Source organism: Tiliqua scincoides, chromosome 6 (genome assembly GCF_035046505.1).
Source record: "Tiliqua scincoides isolate rTilSci1 chromosome 6, rTilSci1.hap2, whole genome shotgun sequence".
Taxonomy (NCBI): Eukaryota; Metazoa; Chordata; class Lepidosauria; order Squamata; family Scincidae; genus Tiliqua; species Tiliqua scincoides.
In genome coordinates this window covers 8,592,503-8,617,907 of record NC_089826.1, presented here as the reverse complement: position 1 = coordinate 8,617,907, position 25,405 = coordinate 8,592,503, and the positions used below count along the sequence as shown (strand labels likewise).

Here is a 25,405-nt window from a genome sequence, read left to right as displayed (position 1 = left end):
GGTCCCGGTGCTAAAAAGTTTGGGAAACATTGCCTTAAAATGTACCCCTGCCCTCTGCTTTTGAACATATACTGTACACACGGAATCTTTACACCTGTTAAATGAGCTCAGAAGCAGAAAACCTATGTCCCCCCAACAGCCCACAAGAGAATGAACTTAAGGCTCTTGACTGTTCACAGGCACCCAACTGATAGCCCAGTCCTATGCATGACTACTCAGAAGTAAATCCCAAATATAGTCAGTGGTATTTACTCCCAGGTGGGAGTGGACAGGATTGCAGCCTCAGAGCCCAATCTTGTGCATGACTACTCAGAAGGAAGTCCCCTATAGTCAGTGGGGCTTACTCCTGGGTAAGTGTGGACAGGATTGCAGCCTCAGAGCCCAATCCTGTGCATGCCTACTCAGAAGGAAGTCCCCTATAGTCAGTGGGGCTTACTCCTGGGTAAGTGTGGACAGGACGGCAGCCTCAGAGCCCAATCCTGTGCACGTCTACTCAGAAGGAAGTCCCACTATAGTCAGTGGGGCTTACTCCTGGGTAAGCGTGGAGAGGAGGGCAGCCTGGCTGTCGCTCTTCACGCTCCGGAGCTGGGAAGCTCCCTCCGGACTGCTCTGGGAAGGACCGATCCAGGGCGCGCCCCACCCAGCCCGAGCCCCAGGCGGGAAGGGCGGCGAGAGGCAGCCCGGGCGCGGCTGGGCAGCCAAGGGGCGCCCGGGGGGGACCAGCTCACTCACCCGCAGGCGACAGTAGGCTGGACGCTCCTCGGGGCAGAGCCGCGAACTTCGTGCCGGGCAGCCGAGTGCGGAGACGGGGCAGGGCAGCGATCCGCCCCCGGGCTCCACCTGCCCGGCCGGGGGGAGGAGCAGCGCTGAGCCCACGTCGGCTCCCGCCTGCCACTCACGCGGTGTCTAAGCCCTGCCCCGCCCTGCCTGCACGCACCCGCAGGAGCTCTGGCCCCAGGTGGACGGCGAGAAGCCGGGATCGGGGTGGTGGGAGTCATCAGTGGTCTGGCCACAAGCCACTGGGCAACGCTGTTCCTGAGCATGTGCAGAATTCTTTGCCCCTCCACACTACTCAGTTTCTGCAGGACTGCGTCCACAGTTCTGCTGGCCCCTCAACCAGGGCCGTAACTGGGGGGGGGGCAGGGGGCTTTGCCCCCCCCCCAGCATTTTTTCCAAAGCTGTCCTCTTTATCTAATCTGGCGTCAGCTGGGGGTGATTTGAAGCCCTTTTTGCAACATTTTTTGTGCACAGGAAGGAAGAGGTTCGGTGCTTCTGGCAGGGACTGGGGAGGAGAGAAAGAGTGCATGTGTGTAGAGTGAGTAGAACAGGGTCCTGGGGGGGGGGCTCATTGGAAGTTATGACCTCTGGTCACCCTGCCCCCATCCAGAGCACATGGAGAGGGGGGCTGGTCAAGAGCAGAAGGTTGGGAGAGATTTCTCCTTGTACTCCTGGGGGGGAAGGGGGGCTGTTACTTCTACTGTGGAACATGCTAATTACTATCATGGTACTGCTGTGGGGGGGGGGGCAGGGAGAAATGTTTCTGTTTGGAGAAATCCTGGGGGCAGGTTCTTGCCTTTCAGATATACTTTTAACATTAATGGCTGCTGCTTGGGGGCTGGGGAGACCCTTTTTCTGGTGGGAGAAAACATGGAAAGCATTTGAGCTAAAGAGAGCCAAGAACAAGTGTGGGAAAGGTTCTAAGCAGGGGTGGATCTGGGGGAGGCCATGGGTGCATACCCCCCCCAACTGTCCTGCCAGCAGGGAAGGGCGCCCACCAGGATGGAGAGCAAAATCAGGTGTCAGGGGAACACCCACTGGGTGGGTGTCAAGGAGATTGGCTGGAATAAGAGCCCAGGTCTACCCACCCAGCAAACAGCCACAGAGGCTTTCAGCTCAGTCAGGAACCCAGGCATTTGGGCCTCTTCAGCCTAGAAAAGAGGCGCCTGAGGGGGGACATGATTGAGACATACAAAATTATGCAGGGGATGGACAGAGTGGATAGAGGGATGCTCTTTATAGTCTCACATAACACCAGAACCAGGGGACATCCACTAAAATAGAGTGTTGGAAGAGTTAGCACAGACAAAAGAGTTTCTTTACTCAGCTTGTGGTTGGTCTGTGGAACTCCTTGCCACATGATGTGGTGATGGCATCTGGCCTGGATGCCTTTAAAAGGGGATTGGACAAGTTTCTGGAGGAAAAATCCATTACGGGTTACAAGCCATGATGCGTATGTGCAACCTCCTGATTTTAGAAATGGGCTATGTCAGATGCAAGGGAGGGCACCAGGATGCAGGTGTCTTGTTATCTGGTTATCTTGTTATCCCTGGGGCATTTGGTGGGGCCACTATGAGATACCGGAAGCTGGACTAGATGGGCCTATGGCCTGATCCAGTGGGGATGTTCTTATGGTCTACCCAAATAGGTAGACCTGGGCTCTAAGTCCAGGCGGGAGCCCAAGTCTACCCACCCAGCAAATAGCCACAGAGGCCTGAGGGGGGACATTATTGAGACATATAAAATTATGCAAGGAATGGCTGGAGAGATGTTCTTTTCCCTCTCACATAACACCAGAACCAGGGGACAGCCACTAAAATTGAGTGTTGGGAGAGTTAGGACAGACAAAAAAAAATATTTATTTACCCAGAGTGTAGTTAGTCTCCTTGCCACAGGAAGCGGTGATGGCAACTTGCTTAGATGTCTTTAAGAGGGGATTGGACAAATTTCTGTAGGAAAGTCCATCACAGGTTACAAGCCCTGATGGGTATGTGCAAGCTCCTGATTTCAGAAGTAGGCTACCTCAATGCCAGATGCAGGAGAGGATACCAGGATGCAGGTTGTGTCTTGCTGTCTTTTGACAGATTCCCTGAAGCATTTGGTAGCCCACTGGATACAGGAAGCTGGACTAGATGGGCCTTTGGCCTGATCCAGCAGGGCTCTTCTTATGTTCTTATGTAGGTTATAAGCTCAATGAGGAGCCTATATACTATATATATGTAGGCTCCATATAGGTGTCAAATAGGCACTAGATAGGTGCTGGATAGGCACCTATGTAGGTGCTATATAGGTGTTAGGCGCTATATAGGTGTTATGTAGGTGCTAGAAAGGTGCTATATAGGTGTTATATAGGTGTTATATAGGCATTAGATAGGTGCTAGATAGGCACTAGATAGGTGTTAAATAGGCACTAGGCGTTATATAGATGTCAGGGCCAGCCCCTGTCTTACCTGGCAGGGCAGTGGGGGTGGAGAACAGGCCCAGGAAGCCCCCAGAGGGTGGTGGGCAAACCCCACCAGTCGTCCCCCCCCAGGCGACCCAGACAGGCGTGGAGGTGAGGGTGAGGGAAGGAGCAACCCCCAGCAAGGCACTTCTCCTCATGGCCTCAGTGAGGTGGTCAGGATGGCTTCACAGGAAGCCACACCATGCCCCACCCACGGCAACCTGGGGAGTGTGGCCTTGGGGCCAGGCCCAGTGAGGGAGGGCGAGCCAGGGAGCACCCCAGCTGGCCAAGGATGCCCCCCCCCGGGGAAGGCGTCACTGCCCTAGGCCGCCGCCGAGGCTTCCCGCCCCGAGGCTGCAAGCAGCAGGGAGCAGGGCGGCAGCAAGCTAGGAGGAAAAGGCGTGGTGCACTGGGATGGTGCACAAGCCCCCACCAAAACCTGCAGCAGGGTGGGGGCGACCCCAGGACCAGCTGGGCTGCCTGGCCAGGTGAGGCTGCCCTAAGAGGGGGGTGGGGCTAGGAGCTCCATAAAGGCGGGGGGGGGCAATGATGGGAGGAAGCTCCGCGAGGCTGGCAGCTGGAAGGGAGGCTGCACACCAGTGAGCAAGAGGCTACCTCTGCAACCAAAGAGGAGGCCCAGGCCGAATCTGAACCCCCCCCTTTGGACCTGAGGCCACTCAGCCTCACCCCAGGAACCTGTCAGAGGGTGTCTGAGGCCCCTCTGACTTGAGGCCACTCCACCCCGCCCCCAGAGTCCTGACAATAGGTGCTATATAGGCGCTAGATAGATGCTAGACAAGTGCTAGGTAGGCGCTAGATAGGTGCTAGATAGGTGTTAGATAGGCACTATATAGGTGCTAAGCAGGCACTAGATAGGTGCTTCATAGGTGCTAGATAGGTGCTAGATAGTCGCTAGATAAGGGCTAGACAGGTGCTATATAAGCATTAGATAGGCGCTAGATAGGTGCTAGATAGGCGCTATATAGGTGCTAGATAGGCGCTATATAGGTGTTAGATAGGCGTATATAGGTGCTAAGTAGGCGCTAGATAGGCGCTATGTAGGTGCTGTAGAGGCATTAGATAGACGCTAGACAGGTGCTAGACAGGCGCTATATAGGTCTTAAATAGGTGCTACATAGGTGCTAAGTAGGCACTATATAGGTGCTAGTTAGGCGCTAGATAGGTACTAGATAGGTGCTATAAAGGTGTTAGACAGGCGCTATATAGGTGCTAAGTAGGCGCTATATAGGCGCTTCATAGGTACTAGACAGGCGCTATATAGGTGCTAAGTAGGTGCTATATAGGCACTTCATAGGTACTAGATAGGCACTATGTAGGTGCTATATAAGCACTAGGTAGGTGCTATGTAGGCATTAGATAGGCGCTAGACAGGTGCCATATAAGTGTTAGGTAGCTGCTATATAGGTGCTAAGTAGGTGCTATATAGGCGCTAGAAAGGTGCTAGATAGGCGCTAGATAGGTGTTAGGCACTATATTGGTGCTATATAGGTGTTAGATAGGCACTCTATAGGTGCTAGATAGGTGCTAAGTAGGCGCTATATGCGCTAGATAGGTACTAAATAGGTGCTATATAGGTGTTAGATAGGCGCTATGTAGGCGCTTTATAGGTGCTAGATAGGCACTAGATAGGCGCTAGGTAGGTGCTATATAGGTGTTAGATAGGCGCTATATAGGTGTTTAAGAGGTGTTAAGTAGGCACTAGATAGGCATTACATAGGTGCTATATAGGTGTTAGATGGGCACTTTGAATACAAGTAAATACAACCTGCATCACAGTGATATATTTGACTTTTGCTGGGTTGCAAGCCTGTGTATTGCACTGGTGTGTAACTGAAAGGATATGTTGCATGTTATTTCTATGTAGGCAATACATTTTACATGGCATGCAGAGATGCATTTATTCTATGCAAATTATTGTTACCTGACTTGACAGATAATGAATGCATCTTTCAAAAAAAAACACAACCCAAATTATTTTCTCTTCATGAAATTTGGGGGAGTTATGGGTATTTGTTGTTTCGCCATACTTATCCTTTCATTTTGCCCACCAGTATAGATACCTGACATCATTGCTCCCCTTGAAAAAATAGTCGCCCACCTCTAGAATCCTGGCTACACGCCTGCCCCCAACCCCAGATTTGGAAGGTGGATCAAGGGGGTGGAGGGTCCCCATCTCTCAAGGGTAGAGGGTCCTTGATCCTAGCCACACTGCCCTGGGAGTGAGCCCCACTGTCATGGGACTGACTTCTGAGTAGGCAGGCAGAGGATTGGGCTCCAAAATATGTTGAGTGGCATGGCGACAGGAGGTGCCAAGCACTAAGTTTTGCAGGGAGCCTCACCGCGGCGTGCAAGGGGCCCCATTCCAGGCACATGCCTCTGTTTTGCTCCCACCACCTGGAATGGCTCTGAAGCCGCCCCTTGCATACCACGGTGAGGCTCCCTGCAAAACTTAGTGCTTGGCACCCCCTCTAGCTGCACCACTACATTAGAGCACCTGAGTGGGCGGCTTATTGGCTACAGGAATGTATGCACCAGCTCTTTGATCTGTTCCACACATTTTTTTTCTCCTCGCTACTTAGCACTGCCAGCTAAACGGGCTGCTAGATGATTAACTGGGACAGTGGGACCAGCTGCAGAAAGCAGCTCTAAACAGCTTCACTGGTTGCTGGTCCAGTTATGCTACTCACAGTGCTGATTTTCCCTCCAAAGTCCCATAACTTATGGCTATAAGGCTGGGGCCCTTCTACCACTCCAATCGGCTGCGGTCATTCTGGGGCTGATAGTTGACTTAGGACTAAAGTCCCTCCTGGTCTACCATGCCTGGCATGTTTCTGCTCAGCCTTTGAGGTCATCTGGGGAGGGCCTTCTGCACGTCATGCATGCCACTCTTGGAGGAGCAGTTGGTGGCCAGGTAGGAGAAGGCTTTCCTCACAATGGCGCTCAGTCTAAGGAACTCCCTGCAGACACCATTTGTCGCAGAGGTCCACCTAATGTTGCTGAAGAAGTCCCTTTTTTAAGCCAGACTGGAAGCTAAGCTGTTCTGAACTTTATTTATTTATTTATTTATTTATTTATTTTGGGTAGCCACAAATTTTTATTTTTGAATGCACAATTTTTTGAATGAACGAACGGGAACGTAGATATAAAAGCAAATAGATCTTCAGCAGAGACTGTCCTCCCAGTCTGAGGTTAGGTAGGTGGTGACTGGAGGCAAGTCATAGCGCCCATACTTGGAATGTCTGCCTTGGAAACCTTTACCTAGTGCCACCTTCACAGTCTTCCAGCACCACTGAGTTGCCCAAGACTTTTCCAATTTCCTCAAGCATTCTGGCATCTTGGATAACTGGTTTCAGTGGCTCTTTTACAATTCAGCAGGCTTTTATCGATGAATGTTGCTGTCTCTCCAGCCCTTTATTGTTTTGTTGCTGAATTTCATTAAATTGTTTTATTCTTTTAATTGCGTGTCACCCCGGAAAGCGTATGCTGGAGGGCTGTAACAAATGGACCAAATAAATAAATGAACGGTTGAGAAACCACATCTGTTCTGTGGGAGGGGACAGAACCCAATTAATGGATTGTTTAAAAGATGGTTTTAAGCCTGTGACAGGAAACTAATGAGTCTTGTGGCATCTCAAAAGTTATATATATAATTACAGCATCCCTCCCAGTAACTATTTGGTGGACAATTTTCTCTGCCTCTCTTTGCTACATAAACCACTTAATGAACTTGTTTTTCTTGAAAGACAATACATAAATGATCTTAATAATAATAATAGAACAATCTTAATAATGATCCTAATAACCATAAAAATAAATAAATGCTTCAGCTGTTCCTATGCATTGGGGACAGTCTCTCATGTCTGGTGCCTGTCTTTGGCAAACCAGTGTTCCTAATTGGGGGAGACTGGAGAAGGGGATTTTTGTTAGTGTGCATACCAGTATATTAATTTTCCTTCTGCCACCCTCATCCCTTAACTAACTCATAGCCCAATCCTATCCTGGTAGTGGCAGGACCACTGGCTGCGGGGGTGCCAAAATGGCAACCACCATTTCGGCCCCTTCCTCCATGGAAAGCCCCAGGCCCCCCCCCAATGGGCTTCTCAAGCCTGCACCAGCTATTTTGCTGGCATAGATGAGAGAACCTACGTGTCAGGCTTTTCAGCCTTACATGGAGGATAGGATCTGGCAGAGCAAGGCTCCACAGGTCCAACCCCACTCTCAGGCCGGTGGGGCATACCTCTGGGTGCTTTATGGCATGTTTATGACACCCAGCATTGCCACTGGAACTCAGTGCTGGAACTAGGGCCAGATTGAATTGGGTTCTCAGAACGTTGCTGACAGTGTTTAAGCTGCAGCAAGTCTATAATCCTTTGTGAGATGACACATTTCATTGTATATCCTTTATGTTTTTAAAAGTCAATTTAAAACAACGTCGCAACAGAAATTAGCACAGTGCAGGCCTTGTCAGAGAAGATGGGTACTGTACAAAAATGTGGCTAGTGGGGAAAAGGCTTCAGACGTGTGTAACAGGGCAGTGTCAGCATTTGTGACCCTTGTGTGAGATTTGGAGTGCTATGATGAGTACACAAGAGGGTTGCTCTTTTCATCTGTGGAATGTCGAAGGGGATGAAACCTGCCCCAACCTCAGAAATACCTTTCTTCAGGTATGTGGAAAATTGGCTTGATTTGTGCAACTGATTCAAGGCGACTCAAGTGAAAAAGTAACCAAAGATTGTTTATTGGCAAAAAGAAAGGCGGAACAGAACATTTGTTATGTTGTTCCATAACTGTTGAATGCTCCAAAACACATAGATTCAAGATAACAAGTTGACAGCACCAAGTTAGATTTACTCAGAGCAATGGAAAACACTTTCTTGGAGTGCGCAGTGTAAAGCAGGCAGAGCCAAAGCACATCAAAGGGCAATATTGTGTGTCTGCTTATCTTAGTGCTATCATCTGTAATGAACCTTCTCCATTATGTGCCCAGCAGTTGTACGGATAGTGTGTCTACTCTTTTTCTCTGTCTTGCTTGTATAGTATTGATTATTATTTCTACAACAGCTCCAGTGTGCAAAATGTGCACCAGTGTACCACTGAAATGGATTGCCCATGGTCACACGCCATAGACAAAGTTGGCAGGCGCTCCAGGGCTAACTATTTGAGACAAAGTGCCTGTCTGAAATGCCAGAATAATGCGCTTACAACACTGAGTTTCCACTACAGCCTTCTTTCAAGGAGCTCAGGGTGCCATGTGTTGGGGTTATGTCGTTTTATCATCACAACAACTCTGCAAGATAGGCTAGCCTACATTAATGTGACTTGCTGCCCTATTATGAGCTCAGTAGTTGAAAGGGGTTTCAAAGCAAGGCCTCTCTGGTCCAAGTTGACTATATTACCCTGGTTTTCATGCACCCAGATTCAGCAATTTGCTGTGAACACAGGTGATCTAATGCACGCACTGAACTCCACTGCTTAGAAGAGCTGCCCTCATTCATTTCAATGGAAAGCATAGTTCCATGAGAAAATAAAGCTATCCTTTTGCTCAACTGAATTGGGCTCTTTGTGCACACTGAACATAAGAACAGCCCCAAGAACAGGCCATAGGCTCATCTAGTCCAGCTTCCTGTATCTCACAGCGGCCCACCACCACTGAAGTTGCACAAGGGGGCCAGGATTGGAATACTGGTTTATGACATTCTGCAAGACCTTATACAACATTCTAAGCACTTGTTTGCTAGTGCAGTAAGCTTTAGGTCAGGGGTGTCCAAAGTTTTTGGCAGGAGGGCCGCATCATCTCACTGTCAGGGACCGGGGGTAAAAAAGAATTAATTTACATTTAAAACTTGAATAAATTTACATAAGTTTACATAAATGAATATATTAAAGATGAACTTATATGGATGAATGAAGGTCTTGCAATAGCTCAAGGCCTATAAAAGGCCTTGCACAAAGCAAGGCTGGCCTTTCCTTTGCTGCCGCTACTGCATCGCAGATGTGAAACAGCAAGCAGTGGAGGAAGCCCTCATCCCACAGCTCATGCAAAAGGTCAAACAGTTGCCCTCACGCTGAGAGCAGTTGCGTCGGGCCAGTGCGGGCTCCAACAAATCTCCAGAGGGCCAGAGGCTCATTGGAGACTGGGGGCTCCCTGAGGGCTGCATTGAGAGGCCTCGAGGGCCGCAAGTGGCCCCAGGGCCAGGGTTTGGGCACCCCTGCTTTAGGTAAACTGACACCACCATTTTATGTGCTGAGGTAAATATCTACCATCTTATTTATAGGGTTGACGCCTTTATGTGAACAGTCTAACTCACGTCCAGCTCACAATTCATCATGCTCTGGAAAAATATTCAGTCCAGGGCAGACCAAGACAGAATCTGAACACAGGCTGAATGATACACAAACCTTCAATGCAGTGTAAAGGGCCCCTGCAACATAATGAATTGAAAATAAATGGGCACTGTGTAGCTAAGGGAAATCCATTACTGCCCATGGTTATCAACTGGCATCAGTCAAAACATCTAAAAAAAGAGATCAGGTGAATCAAATGATGAGTGATGATTTCAGGCCATTGAGACTTTCAAGTGTGCATCCACAGGTAAAATATAGATGAGGTGAAGGATTCGATCACCCTCTGTTAGCTTCCTAATTGACTAAAAATCTGTCACCATGATTGGCGACCTCGTCATAACAAATTTGCAACAGATAAAAACAGGATTAGGCACACTAAATACCATGGATTTAGCCCAAAGATGCTGAAATCAGAGGAGTCTGATTTCAACATCCACCAAAAAAAAAAAATTGCTAATCTAATATTGAGATCCCTGTTTTTTTACAGCCCAATCCTATGGCCACCTTTTCACTGGTTAGACCTGTTTTCTGATGAATCGGGGAAGCCCATCAGTGCAGACAAGATCGTGCAGGGGGTGGAATGGAAGGGGAGGGAGGGGAGATGGGCAGAATGGGTAGGGGTGAAGAATGGATGGGGTGAAGGGCAGGGCAGGTCCAGAAAAGGGACAGGTTTGGTGGGATTTTTTTCGGTGTCTGCCGAATCCTAACCCCCTTCCTGAGCTGGATCCTTCTTCATATATCAACATGTACTTGCGCCAGTGAAATTGCTGGCACAGGTGCAAGTTTACCAATGCCGGTTGCTGGGGATCACGCCAGGAGGCTTCAACATGCCGAAACTTTCGTACAGGATATAGCGGATGCTGTTTGGCGCAGCTGCATCTCCGTGCAGGGAGTTAGGTAGGATTGGGCTGTTGGCCATGGATAGCCTGAAGCTAGACATGCTTACTCAGAATCAAGTCTTTTTTTTCTGAATGGTACTTGCTTCCTAGTAGTCATGTTTAGAATTATAGCCCTAGGCTTATTTATTAGGCATTACCAATGGAACTCAATTCTAATTTAGCAATCTTCTGATTGCTAACTTCTGATGCAGGCAGGAAGCTCCCACCATCAAATGACTTCCCCATTCACTTCAGTGGAGGGAGCCAATCCATATGCTTTCAAGGCAACTTTCCATTATAAAAAAAATTGCTGTCTTCCATTTTCAGTCCTGCATTAACAATATTTCTACATGTACACAAACAATGTGGAAGAGACTCAAATGTGCCTAACTGCACATGTCTATGCGTGTCTACTTAAAAGTAAGTCTCATTTTGTTCAATGGGGCTTACTCCCAGGAAAGTGTCTATATGATTGCAGGCTAAGTGTCATGTGGTAGAATGCCTTTCAGTTGGGACCTTAACTTTGTTCTGATACAAGAATGGATTCACACCATATTTTTTTTAAATATGACGTCTGTGGAAATTGATATTTTTCCATGCGTTTTTTTTTTTTACAACTGTGTCAACACTCTGACACACAACTCATCTGCCGCTCACGCATCCTAAACCAGCTTCATAAACTAGGGCTGCAGTCCTAACCACATTTTTCTGAGAGTAAGCCCCATTGAACAAAATAGGACTTACTTCTGAGCAGACCTGGCTAGGATTGTGCCCTAGGTTGGGCTGTGATGACCTGAGAGCTATAATCTTGAGAAGCATCAAAACGTTCACATTCACTATGCCAAAATTCACTGGAAAAAATGTTGACTTTCAACACATTAATGATTGCCCTATGAAGAGAGTGAGCTAACAAGGTGCTATATAGTACATTGCTATGGGGATTGTGACCCAAGTGCACAAGCATTAATCTCTATTGCTGCACATATAAGCACGGATGGGGATTACACTCAATGCGGTTTGTAGGCTTGAGAACTAAGTACTCAAGTCTCAAGTACTACCTGATAGTATAAGTCCCAGATATGATTATATTATAAATAGTATTTAACAACAATTTTGGCACAAAAGGTTTTCTTGCCTCCAAAACACACAGCATTTTGTAAAGAAATTCTTAACAACATTTTTTTTTTTAAAGTGTGATCTGGGAAAAAGGGATGTTTTTGACTTATCTCCTCAGGAGATTTCTCAAAATAACATTGAACTCCTACAATGAGCAAGTCAAATTGGTTAATGTTTTCTTGTCTCTTCCGGCCAGTTGGGCGGGAGGCAGTAATCAACTGATTAGGATGATTATTTGCTTCCACTGATTAACACTTTGTGCTTGAAAGACGATTAATGGCAACCATTTTATACAACCCACCAGCCTATCACTTGTTTGCAGTTATCCCTTGACAAACAAGGTGAATTGGCTTTTTGTCTCAAGGCAACAGAAGTGCCCCATACATTACAAGGGACATCACAAAGGCCTTTTAAAGATATTCTCTCCAGCAGCGTATCCGTGTGTGTGTGTGTGTGTGTGTGTGTGGCATGGTAAATACAGTAGGTGCCACAACGCACCATGTAAGCCCCTCCCACTTGCCCCTCCCACTCTCCGTCAGAGCCATTTGGGGCAGGAACAGTATGAACCAACCCCTGCTAAGTAAAGTAAACTGCTTATTGTTCCCATCCAACATATTTCACTTCCATTCTGGAGCTGGAGGGATCAGCGTGTAGATATTCCAGCGTGACTACATCCAACATAATTGATTCTACATGGCCACCAGGCAAAACACCAGTTCTGCAATAGCCCGGCTGTAGTGCAGAAATATCCCAGGACAATGGTTACTGTCCCACCCATGAGTCTACACTATACTTCTACCACCTCCAATGAAACTTCATTAGCACTCAGCACCCTTCGCCGCTGTCCCTTCCCCAGGCCCTCCTACAATGCAATACCAACTGAGAACCAAAGAGATCCTGTCGTCTGGACAATTGGAATGCTGGTTCAAAGGCCATCCAAGAGATGCAATTCAGCATCTCCCACCTTGAGAGCCTCACACCGTTCTCCATTCATTGAGGTAGCTCTGTTGTGGAGTAGTAGAAGCTTGTGAGGATGCGTTCCTTGTTCACCGCTCCAGCAAACAAAAAAAGGTATCATTTTTTCCCTTTTCCCACAAGATAGTTATAAAAATACCAGCGTGGTTTTTTTTTTCTTTTTTTCGTTACAAAAATGTATATACTTTTTTTTCCTTTTTACAATTTATAAAAAGATGTTACAAAATAAAAAAATGTGCAAGTCATTAAACTTCCGTTCCGTCATGTAAATTGTTGTGAACTTTCACCTCCAAGTTCACTCGCTTGACCCTTGCCCCCTTGACCTTGTAAGCACCTTCATTTTCACAGAGGATGTTCAGGTTTTTCACAGTGCAGTACTGTCTGTTTACATTCTTTTCCACCCTCTCCGTGTTTTTCTTGGCTGCCTCTACTTTGGTGTTGAGAGGATACTCCTCCATGACATCCTTGGCGGCCTTTTTCTTTTTCCTGTGCTTCCGACACTTCCTGGTCACAAAGCAGATGACCAAAAGCACCAGGAGCAGAAGCATGATGGCCGCGAAGGCACTGCCGATGGACGCCCCCGTTTGAGACAGAGAGGCAGCGGCTGCCTCCTGGCGCTCCAAGTTGAGAGACTTCATGTTGGTGCCGTTCTTGACTTGGTCTCCTTCGTTGTCGTAGATCAAGGAGTCGTCCAGGATCAAGCCACCCTTGTGGTCTATGAGATCCCGGCGATGGCGTTTCAGGTGGTGGACAAGGGAACGTGGCACCCGGGGGCCCGCGATGGTCTCTGGACCAATAATGTAGATCACTTGGAGATACCACTGGTGTCCAGCTTCCACCTGTTCAAAAAGAAAGAAAAACCACTGAGATGATCCTTGGAGTGTGTGATAAGTCTGGACTGAAGGTGTCCAAGGCAAACAGGAGACAAAGGCACATTGGACAAAGCAAGTAAATTAGGTACTTTTCCCAGGCCGTCTAGTAGCACTCCACCACCAAAGCGTACAATGTGCCCTCTGTTTGCCTCCCTGAATTCTCCTGGCTCCAAAGGGGAAGGGCTCCTTGCATGCTGCGGTGAGGCTCCCTGCAAAACTTAGTGCTTTGCACCCTCTCTAGTTATGCCACTGCTCCTGTCCCCTTTGCAGCATTTGCTCCATTTTGCTCCCCCTGCCCGGAATGGCTCTGAAGGGAAGGGGGTGGGGCCACTTGCACCCTGCAGTGAGGCTCCCTGCAAAACGTAGTGCTTTGCACCCCCTCTAGCTATGCCACTGCAATCAACTTCCACGCATCAACCTTAGAAGGAAGGGATTTCAGGGTTCCACTGGAGAATCAACCTATCAAATGTTAATATAATAGCGTTGGCTTGGAATGTTATCAGTTGGGCCTCATACCTTATATAGCGCATCCACTTTCATGATGAAGCCGTCCACCCCTGGCATGCTGCTGACGAGATGAAAATCTGGTAGCTCAGAGGCAAAACAGGCATCAAAAGGGACATCGTGGAAATACTTGTCTGTTGCATCTGGTTGATTCCGGTCCTGCAGGTTGAAGAAAGCAGCTTGTGATGAGTTTCAGCAGACTCGTACAGAAATTGTTCAAATGAGGCTTTGTGGAGAGGAAGACCCCATGTTATCACTAAGGGGAAAGACAGCCCAACTCTCCAGACTACTGATTTTTGACTCATTTTCCCATGTTGAACAATGGCTTTCATTGCAGACCACTTGTCCGGCTACTCTCTTGGTAGTGGTACGCCCACTATGTCCACATCCCTCCCCCCAAATGTACTGTATGGTTTCAATCTTGCTGCAAGAATAAACCAGCAGTTATTCCTTGTCCATGATGTGGTGCAGCGGTTCTGTGTTAAGGGACACTTTTGACCTGGACAATTCTGTTATGAGTCTATCTTTAAAAAAAAAATCTATCCAAAATAGTAGGAGGAACCTATTATGGGGCACTGATACTAGCCAATAGGGACCTGTGACATTCACATCACTTCAATAGCTATTGCCCAAACCAATAGAATTATTAGCTATGGGAACACTCTGTTATCGTAAGGTCTAAGTAGTGGGTCTTCTTAATTCATCGCATCTTCTAGTTCCTCTCAGTGACATCCTCCTAATCTCAGAAATTAAGGAAAATGCCCACATAAGGCAGCCTAATATTGTCTGCCAGGGATAGCAATTGTTCTCAAGGGCTCAGGTAGAAAGAGGTCTCTTTCATTGTCTGCTACCTGGTCCTCTTAATGCTAGAGATGCCAGAGACTGAACTGGGGACCTTCTGTATGCAAAGCATATTCTCCACCACTGAGCTATGGCCCATTTCTCAGGGAAGTCAGAGTTGCACATGTACCAGCAGTAGAAATCTGTGCTTCAGGTGCTTGCTGGGTTGGATGCATCCATACTGTGGTCCCTCATTATATATGGTTCCAGTTGGGTCAAAGAAAGGGACGTAGCCATCCTTCCCAGTGCACAGGTACACTTTTTCCAGCTGCAGCTTGTAGGCAGAGTTGAGGTTTTGTTCAGGGTTCCACATCACTCGGCCATACAGGATTTGACCTGAAGAAACAAAGCACGCAAGAATCAGTTGTGGTGTGGTGGTTAGAGTACTGGAGTAGGAATGAGAGGCAATGCAGTGTACTGGGTGCAGTTGTTCACTAGTTTTGCGTCACCTGATGCGGGAGTCCAGGGCATTGCCCCCACAATTGACCTCCTTCCAGGCACTCTGTTACCCTGCACATGCCCGATCTCATATGATCTCGGAAGCTAAGCAGGGTCAGGCCTGGTTAGTACTTGGATGGGAGATGGCCTGGGAATACCGGGTGCTGTAGGCTTATACCATAGTCTTTCGAGACTGAAGGTTGCCAACCTCCATGCAATGGGTGTGAAAATACCCCAGGTGGTGGGCATGGGGGGGGGGGGAATTGCACAATAATTTAAATGTTTCTCTTTCAGTGGTACAAGTTTTTGTTTTTTTTAAACTGTAAATCGCAGCCATGTGGACTATGGATTGGGATCTGAACGCTGAGTATTTAACCATTTCCCATCACAACACTCCCAAAGAAAATCATTCTAGAGTTGCTATTAATCCTGGTCTAGGTATATATTTTCATTGCATGTCTTTTCCCTAAGTATACGTTTTTATTAACTTTTGGAAAAAAATTTTGTTTAATAAAGTTCATGTTACAGAACATTTCTTCACTGTTGTCATGGCAATGGTTCTGGCAATGCTTTTTCCCCCCCAGAATGCTCAGGACATTGCATCACTCCCACCCTAATGATGATGATGATGATGATAATAATAATAATAATAATAGGTATTTATATACCGCCTTTCTTGGTCTTTATTCAAGGCGGTTTACATAGGCAGGCTTTATTTAAATCCCTTATTAAATAGGGATTTTTACAATTGAAAGAAGGTTCTTTCTTTCAAGAACCACTACATTCAGGTGTTTCATTCCGATCTGGCTTCACATTCTGGCCTCCATCCTCCCATGCTCAGAGCAGATGGAATTGCTCGGCTTCAGCTTGTCAGCTGCTTCAAGGTCGCATGGTGCCGGTGGCCTCAAACTGGCGACCTCGTGGATGTTATCTTCAGGCAGACGGAGGCTCTACCCTCTAGACCAGACCTCCTGCCTGAATGATGAAACAAGTCATACCCTTTGAAAAGGCTCCTTTGTAGTCCATCTCTGCCATTGACATTTCTGATGTGGTTGGGTCCATCAGAAACACTTTCTCGTTGTTGCAGAGCTGAAACTCGGTGTTTAGGGAATACACAACAGGAACTGGCCGGTTAGTTTGCTGAAAGGCAATTGGGATCAAAAATCTATATGGGAAAAGAAGGAAACAAAAAAAGATGGCCAATGAAAGAATCTCAAAATTATGACAGCGGAGAAGGCATTCAGTCCCAGCCCCTGCCCCCAAGATCAGATTGTTATACACGTGTCCCTTCCAAACCTACACTGGCCCTATTAACCAGGCCAATTAACCTGGTTTCAAGTGTGCCTTATGAACTGGCTGGCACCATCCTTCCTACCGGATGGTTGGACAAAGGCACTTTCAATTACAGTCCAAGGTCATCCATACTGTCTGACTTGGAACAACAGAATTCTCCCATTGTTGAAGGCAGAAGCACAGACAGACAAAGTCTTGCGATAAGCAAATAAATCTGGACAGGCTACATTCAGAGGTGTAACAATGATCATATTTCCATATTTCTAGCTCGGGTTTATATGTTAGTTGGGAACAGACGAGTCCACTTTTTAAGTACATATTAAAATTATGCATGTAAGTTTGCAGGAAGCAGCCATCAAGTCGGGAAACCATGATTAACGAATGTCCCATATTGGCTAATACAAATATTTTATACGCATCCTGTGTTGACAAAATCATTTTAGAATTAAACCACAGCGTAAACACTAAGAGACCTTTCTTATTCGTTAAAATTTCTAACTTCAGGAGACTTTCCAGGTACAGCCCCAGCTTCTCTATCAGTACTTTTGCCCACTCTAGATGAGATAGTAGTAGCTGTTGCAAGAATAGCTGGAATTATCTCTCTTCAGGAGACTGCAAGATCTTATCCGCTTGACAAGATGTTATCCGATCCCCCCCCCCCGCAGCATAGCTACAGGGGGGTGGCATAGTAGTGTGATGTGTAAGTTAGAACCATTCTGGACAGCGATGGCAAGCGGAAGTAGGGGCCACTTGCACGGCACTTTGTAGTACCTGCCATACTTACCATGTTGCTGCCCCCGTGGCTACACTACTGATGCCACCTCCTGTTTAAGTAAACTACAACAAGAAGCCCTTGTGTCTTCTGATGGAAACCTTGTGCATCCTCAGAGGCAATCTGGAAACTTCAAGCGTTGTGGGCAGAGAGGTCAGGCCTGCCTGCTTATCTGCACAATTTTGAGTCCCCAGCCAGTCTCTCATCTTCTTTTCTCTGCTGCTTTAATGGATTGTGTGCTCAGCGCACAGCTCCCACTAAATTATTTTTTTTCTTTTAATAATAACTTTTATTAATAACTTTATTTTTACCCCGCCTTTCTCCCCGAAGGGACTCAAGGCGGCTGACAACAAGTTAAAACAGATTAAAAAACATAATTTAAAACAAATAAAAACATATTAACACATATCATAAAAAAACAGCAGTCAGATAAAAGCAAAGCAATCTCTCAATCTTCCTTTTAAAAAGGAAGATAATTCACACCTCCCCCCCCCCATTCCATCAGACAGGTCCCTTATTGAATTTGCCTAATTCGATAAACAGAACAGCCATTAACACTATAATTCTGGCAAAAGGATGTTCGTCTTGAAAGGTCCACTGTCAAGATGCTAGACTTGGCCTTGAGTTTTCTCTTTTTCAGTCTGACTGATGGTGTCAGGCACCTGCTGTGTCTCTGGGAACAATCCAAAGAAGTGGCTGCAGTGTCCTTTGAAGCACAGCACAAAGGACAAACTGTGATCCTGAGATTGCACTTTAAGCTCGCTGTTACCCTGTACATTGGCTTGTATTCATGAGCCGTGTTGGACGGCCAGATGCATCTGCAGGAATATTGTCAGAGGCTTTTCCTCATCTAAGCCATGTGGCAGTACAACTGATAATAAGGTGGGTGCCAATATTTCCTCATGAAGCAGGAAAAAAGAACATTGTGTGTCTCAGGAATCATACTGTGCCGAAATCTTGCAAGAACAACTGAGATAGTTTTGAATTATTACACTGCTCTCGTTGTCTCTCTGACAATGTCCAACACTTTTTCCCCCCAATTGTAGCAATTCACCATTATTTTAGCACACAAAATGTGTCATGTTCAAATAAGAAAATATGTAAACAAGCAGTTCAACAGGTGTGTGTAGAGCAGTGATTTTCAACCAGTGTGCCACAGCACATGGGTGTGCCATGAAAAGGTCTGCAGGTGTGCCCCAGAGTTTGCAGCATAGTGGTTGAAAATAACTGAAGAACTCTTCTGGGTTCTGCAGTTCTGTTTGTAGGGCAACTGTCTGTAGTAACAAATTTTCTGTCCTTCCTCCTCCACCGGCAGAGGGAGAAGGACAGATAATTTGATACCACAGACAGCAGCCCTACTAACAGAGCTGCAGAACCTAGAAGAGTCTCCCAGAAGCCAGAAGTGACATCACAAGAGGCGATGACCATAGAAGTCAGTGTGCCATGAGAAGAAAAATGTTGAAAATCACTGGTGTAGGGCAGGGGTCTCTAAGCTTTTTGGCCAAAGGACTGCATCAAATACCTGGCACAGTGTCAAGGGCCAGAAAAAAAATTAAATACAAAATTTAAATGAATACATTAGAGATGGAACTTAGGCGAATGAATAAATGAATGGGCTCAAATGCCCAGGATTCCTCCAAGCACCAACACAGCCTAAGAAATAAAGCACACACTTAAACAGACCCCCCCACTCCACAAGCACAACTCCAGTTGTGTTTGGTCAGCTGGGTCAGAGGCTCTCAGGGGATCAGAGGCCGGGCCACAGGCCGGATAGAGGCTGGCCGCGGGCCACATCTGGCCCCCGGGCTGGGGTTTGGAGACCCCTGGTGTAGAGGGTTTGTATTTGCAAAGCCCTTCTGAGTGTACAGTAGCGTGTGTATGTGTGAGGGTGTCTCTTTTTTCTTTCCTTATTGATGAATGATCCCAGGCGGTCAATCAATTAAGCTATTAGTCAAGCCAAACCACAGTGGATGCATTTTCTTACTTTTCTGGAGCATGAGCAGTGCAAGGCAGTGGCTTCTCCCCTGGATCCACCCATGACTGTGTGGGCTGCACTGTACACGGTATTAAGTAGATAGTGTATTCTCCTGAGTAATCCTTCCTGGAAACAAATAGGAAGCACCATAGTTACTGTATTGACCTGGAATTGATTTATACTCAGAAGAGCTTTGCTCATGGGAGAAAATGCATGCTAATTAGAGGAAGTTTGGCTGCATGAGAAACAAACACAGCAGCAAAATAAGTTGCCAGGTTAAGGACAAGCTATTTTCGAGAAGTTATCTTAACTCCAGATAGGCCAAAGCAGATCAGCAAATCCTGATCTCTTAAAAGCACTTCCAGGTTGTTTGGTCTGAGTAATTGAATATGACAGGGCATTAACCAAAACAATCTGCTGGTAGTGCATGGAACCATATCTTACCAGCCTGCTGGCAGCAGGACTAAAGCAGCCCTATATAAAGTGACAGACAAAAGGCCCACTGACACAGATAAGAACATAAGAACAGCCCCTCTGGATCAGGCCACAGGCCCATCTAGTCCCGCTTCCTGTATCTCACAGTGGCCCACCAAATGCCCCAGGGAGCACACAAGACAACAAGAGACCTGCATCCTGCTGCCCTCCCGATAGGCTAGCAGGGCAGGGCAGAATGGGGTGTGGAGGAGGGAAGAAAGTGTCCTGGAAGTGGGCAGGTTTTGTGGCAGCCGCTGAATCCAAACCCCCTTCCTGGACCTGATCTCACATCCACACAGATCTGCACCAGCGATTTCAGTCCAAGCAGACCCCTCCGTGCCTTGGAGGCTTACTCTTGGGAACAAATGTTCCCTTACTCAGAGGAGACCTCCAGGACTTTCCCAAAGGATGCAGTGCAAGCCATTTTGACAAAGCTGCATTGGTGGGGGTGGAAGAAGCATAGGTGAGGATTGTTAAAGACCTATTTTCATGACAATCTTCCTTATTCAGAGGCTGGCCCAGCAGGCACTTGCAGATGGTTCCAGAGAAGAACATCAAAGCTGAGAAAGGTGCTATCCTGGAGCTGGAGGGAAGGCATGCTCCAGAGGGAGAGGGGAAAGATGGTCCATGCTCTCTCCCACTATCCACACGCTTCCATGGACACCTTCAGACACACCCTCACAGTAAGGCGCCAGGCGTCCGAGCATGGGAACAGGGCTTGGGCATCTTACTCCCTGTGCCTGCTTTCACTGAGCTCTCTCTTCTGCAGCACCACTCAGACTATAGGCAGAAGAGAGTTACAGATTCTCTGCCCAACCTGGCCAAGTGAGACCTGGGGACCCAAGAGAAGCTGGCTGACTTTCGATAACTTGGTTCAGGTTTGCCCACTTGTCAACGCGTGCAAAGTGCAGACTTTCAGTGCCTTACCTCATCCTTCTCCCACTGGCCCACTGTCCCCAACACCACATACCCCGAGATGGTTTTGACAGTGGTTTCAATAACAATACATCACAGCTTTCCTCCTTGCCTGCTATACGAACTGGTTGCTCTCCAGAGCTGGTATGGGGAATCAAAAGTCTGGCCGCTCCACAAAAGCTTCAGATCAAACTCAATCCCTCCAAGGTGATCAGGGGTCATTATGAAAGACTTTGTATCGGGTAATGTGTGGTGTTCCATCACAAATTGTCCTGAGCAAACAGAAAACAAGCATTGCAACGACAACTAAAAAAAAAAACAGCATTAATAGACCCTTCAGAGTGCTCAAATCACCTCTCCTACATGAGTTCCGTAATCCTTACAACAGCCCTACAAGGCAGGAAAGTACTATGGGAAGCAGATTTACTGCTAGATCCTGTCCCTCACCATCTTATAGCAAGCAACTGCACCAATGGAGGCTTTGCCGCATGCTATGGTGGGTGGGTGGGGGGTGATCCAAGAGCCTGCAGGAGGTAAGTAAAACTATTTTTTATTTACCTCCCAGAAGACTGCTGGAAGGCCAGAATCACCTACAGGTCTCCTCTGACCTGTGCCAGCCATTTTGCCGGCATATGTCCAAGAAGAGCCAGGGGAGCAGGATCTGGGGTAGGATCTGGGCACAAGTTTCTGCCTCTGAATCCACCCCTCCCTCTCCTGACACATCCCCAGTTCCTCCCCAACACATCCCATTGCTTCCACTCTTCACATACAGCCTGTGCCCACACTGCCAACTTACTAGTAGTGGAGCCACATGCCTCTCGCTATGTGCCTTTCACTGCCAGTATGCTGGTTCCAGCAGTGCACAGCTTTGATAGGACTGGTGCCTCAGACCCTATGCTAAGTCACTTCTGTCTGCATTAGACTGTAGATGTGCTATAGGCTATGCAAAGGAAGCATGAGCTAAATTTCTTTTGACAATATGAAATAGAATGGTTCATAGGGTGTCTACATGCCTACACTATTTGACCAGTGAAGCATTAAATAAAAAAGTATCTGGTGCTGAAAAGACATGAGATTAGGTGCAAAGCAAGACTCCTTATTCCCAGCCTCTGGAATGACAGGTAAGAGGATCCAGATGTGGGGATCCAAGTGGATCCAGGTATAAGGTGTGAGCCTCTTCCACTCTCTATTGCCTTGCAGAAATTAAGTATTGGTTACCTCTGAATTTGGCATGAGTCTTGAACTCAATGACTAGTCGGCCATCCTCTCGGATGTAGATCCTTATTATCTGCAGCCTGGCAGAAAGGACACTGTCTGTCTGAATACCTGGAGGGAAGAACAAAAGCAGTTGCCTCCTTTATAAGGCGATCATAAGTTACATGATGCGTATCTTCCTATTGCACAAAGGGGAGCAAAAACAGAATCAAATATAGTTACACCAGGTTTAAGTTCATGGTGCAGCTTGTTTTGATATTAGTAGCTTGTCCTCCAGTTTGTCCTAACAAGGTCTATATAACTATAGAACCAGGGGACATCCACTAAAATTGAGTGTTGGGAGAGTTAGACAAAAGAAAATATTTCTTTACTTAGCGTGTGGTAGGTCTGTGGAACTCCTTGCCACAGGATGTGGTGATGGCATCTGGCCTACATGCCTTTAAAAGGGGATTGGACAAGTTTCTGGAGGAAAAATCCATTACGGGTTACAAGCCATGATGTGTATGTGCAACCTCCTGATTTTAGAAACAGGCTATGTCAGATGCAAGGGAGGGCACCAGGAGGCAGGTCTCTTATTATATGGTGTGTTCCCTGGGGCATTTGGTGGGCCGCTGTGAGATACAGGAAGCTGGACTAGATGGGCCTATGGCCTGATCCAGTGCGGCTCTTCTTATGTTCTTAACTGTACTTATATATCACTTGTCATGAATATGTACATGCTAGGCCTAGGTTGGCAGTAGAAGCCTGAACCACACTAAGACAGTGTAACTGAGAAGTTGCTAGCAGTTCCTAGCTGCAAGAATATGAGTAAATAAACAAAAAGATTGTTGTCTCTCCTTTGCTGGCCAGAAGGGACAGATAAGAAGAATTACAACCCATTGGAATGTTTAGCACCTTAGTAGACAGAGAGGCGCCTGATCAAGCTTGATGGAGTGCAGCTATGAATCTCCAGTTGGGAGGGGTAAAGAACTAGGAAGAGTTAGCAACCAGGCCAAATTCAAGACGGTTCTGTTCCACAAGGGTCTGATTGGACAGTCTAAATAAGAATGAAGTCACCTCAGTACTATTAGCATAAGAAGTATAATAATGAGTGCCCAAGGGGTGTGCGTGTTCGTTCTTGGACAGAGTTTTTGGGTGCAACATCCTGCACACGTTTGAGATCCATTGTCCATCATGGGCACCTGGTCTCATAGGTAGCCCTGGAGCTAAAAGATCTTCAAGAGTAACTGACCCAAGTGAGAGATAGGGATTATTAGAGATAGCCAGCTAGTTTTATTATTTTATTGTTGATACGTTTCCTAGATGTTTATGCCTCTAGCATTTGCTGCCTTACTGTAACCTTATGTAACCTTATGTACTTAATAAACTAAAATCTCTTTTACTAAACTGTTTCATTGTCTTTTGGGGACAAGTGTTCAGAATCCTGCCTAGCCGTTCAGCAAGCTACCAAGTGCTCATTGAGGTCTAGTAACTTGAAGACTGAAGCTCTAATTGGAGAAAGAGCTCAGTGCCTGCAAGGGATAGAATTAAGCCTAGAAGGTCTCAGCGTCCCTGGACTGAGGCACTGGCACATACAGGGCGGTGGCAGTACTACTGAGTAGAAGGGCCTTGAAGGCTTTAGGGTTTGAGAACCAAGACCTCTGAGCACCCCAAACCCCCTAAGTTGACATCACTCTTCTCCCACAATGGAGGTTCCCAGACTGTCTCTGATCACAGCACTGATCATGTCTGAACCTGCTTAGCTTCAGAACATAACCCAATAACATAATTATTAAGGACACTGCTGATCAAGCCAAAGGTTCATCTAGTCTAATATCTAGTTCCATACTGTGGCTTGAAGCTGCCTTTGGGAAAATGTTTCCACCTGACTAAAAAGTTTGACCACTTACCTGTTCTCCAGAGAACAGTGTCATAGAAGAAGGAAAACTCCATCTCAGTGTGATGCTCAAGAGAGGCCCATCCTCTGGGCGCAGTCACATAAATGTAAGACACGTACAGTGGGACATGGACCGTCAGGAAGGACTGAGCTGAATCGCGAACCTAGCAAAATATACAACATGCACAAATGAATCAGGAAGGTCTTATTCAATGAAGTTTGAGAGCCCTGGATCTATACAGGAGCAAAATGGAGCCCTTTTGTTGCAACCAGGAGCCCTTTGCTGCTGCAGAGGTATTGCTTTTCCACAGTTAGATGTGAACAGAATTAACCCATTTTTGCCCAGCCTACAGATGTACACATCTGATCCCTGTTGCGTCTATGCAACGTTGGGCAGAAATGGCTTCAAGCAAAGGTTTCACAAAGCATTTAATACCATGCCTTCCTATAATAACAAGCTGTGCATTTCCACAGATAGTAATCTTATAGAAGAACCTTCTTTAATGTCCAGTCACTTGTGAGTTCTATTCAGTCACTTGTGAGTTCCTAACAATTTCAAATAAAGGTTTATTGCTTGCAGGTTCAGCCCATTTTATTGCTTTCTGTTGATCCCAGTTGGGGAATTAATATGCAAATTTTTCTTGAATAGCCTTGCTATGACTACTGCCATGTCAGTTTCTGTTCCTGGTGGGTGAGTCTTATTTGCTGTTTTAAGAGACGAAATATATTATTCAATGCAGAAAAACAGCCAGAACAATTCCGCACTCTTAAGGGCTTGTATGAATTAGATGTAGGTGAACAGAGTCAGAATGAATGTCAGCACTTTGCAGGAATCTGATCCATATCAACTGGACCAAGAGGGATGCTCCTTGCATCAGAGATCTGATTGCTCTGGAATTCTGCCACTGAGTACTATTGAATTTGTGTTCCTAGAAAGTAATCAGACACACTTCATAATGCAGTTTAGTTTACTAGTTTACTCTTTCAGGAAAAAGAAGAGGAATTCAACTGCTTGAAATTTTCAAGTTACTACTGGAAAATCTTTTACGTTCTTTGTCTGTTCAAATGCATATTATTTCACCTTCTATAATGTGAAATTTCTATCCATTCATAGTATTGGATAGAAATTTCTATCCATATTGTTGGCATCCTTTAGTCTCGGAAGACCATGGTGTCACGCTCTGAATGGTGGTTCTGGAACAGAGTGTCCTCTCCAGTGTGCCAAGCCTGGGTAAAGTAGGTATGGAGGATAGGCTGTTACCCATGCAGCAAATCCCCCTCTCCACGTCGCTGAAATGGTCCAATGGAAAGGCAGAGGCCAATACGGTTGGTTCCAGCGGCGTCGCAGGAGTTGCCAGAACGTGACTGTGTTCAGCCATGAACTGCCTCAGGGACTCCGGCTCAGGATTTTGCCTCGAGGTTGACTCCTGAAGCCTTTTCCACAACTGGATGTAGCCACAAGGCAGTGGAGGTTTGGGATCAGAGTTTTCCTTCTCTCAGATGAGCTGCCTTCCAAGGCTGATGAGTCCCATCTACCCGGTGGTTGTTTAGTCGCCTCTTACGACAAGTACAGCCAAACTGAGGGCCTATTCTTATCCCCAGCCCCCAGGGGAATCTATCCATATATAGTATGTATAGTATATCTATATTTATATAGTATGTATATAGTATGTATA

General features: G+C 46.6%; 2 protein-coding genes across 2 annotated transcripts in view; both read right to left on the bottom strand.

Annotated features, from left to right (window-relative positions):
- ANXA3 (annexin A3) overlaps positions 1 to 840 on the bottom strand; it is a 30,238-nt gene extending 29,398 nt beyond the window's left edge. Inside the window, exon 1 of the mRNA XM_066631906.1 lies at positions 733 to 840. The gene's annotated coding sequence lies outside the window, so the exon portion shown is untranslated. The remainder of the gene's footprint in view (positions 1 to 732) is intronic.
- A 7,120-nt stretch (positions 841 to 7,960) lies between these two features.
- Positions 7,961 to 25,405, bottom strand: part of FRAS1 (Fraser extracellular matrix complex subunit 1) — a 279,843-nt gene continuing 262,398 nt past the window's right edge. The window contains exons 67-74 of the mRNA XM_066632279.1: positions 23,743 to 23,893; positions 21,857 to 21,964; positions 20,751 to 20,910; positions 19,259 to 19,375; positions 16,208 to 16,374; positions 14,902 to 15,107; positions 13,944 to 14,090; positions 7,961 to 13,394 (exon numbers count right to left, since the gene is read on the bottom strand). Coding sequence (XP_066488376.1) covers positions 12,801 to 13,394; positions 13,944 to 14,090; positions 14,902 to 15,107; positions 16,208 to 16,374; positions 19,259 to 19,375; positions 20,751 to 20,910; positions 21,857 to 21,964; positions 23,743 to 23,893 — 1,650 coding nt within the window. The 3' untranslated portion in view covers positions 7,961 to 12,800. The remainder of the gene's footprint in view (positions 13,395 to 13,943; positions 14,091 to 14,901; positions 15,108 to 16,207; positions 16,375 to 19,258; positions 19,376 to 20,750; positions 20,911 to 21,856; positions 21,965 to 23,742; positions 23,894 to 25,405) is intronic.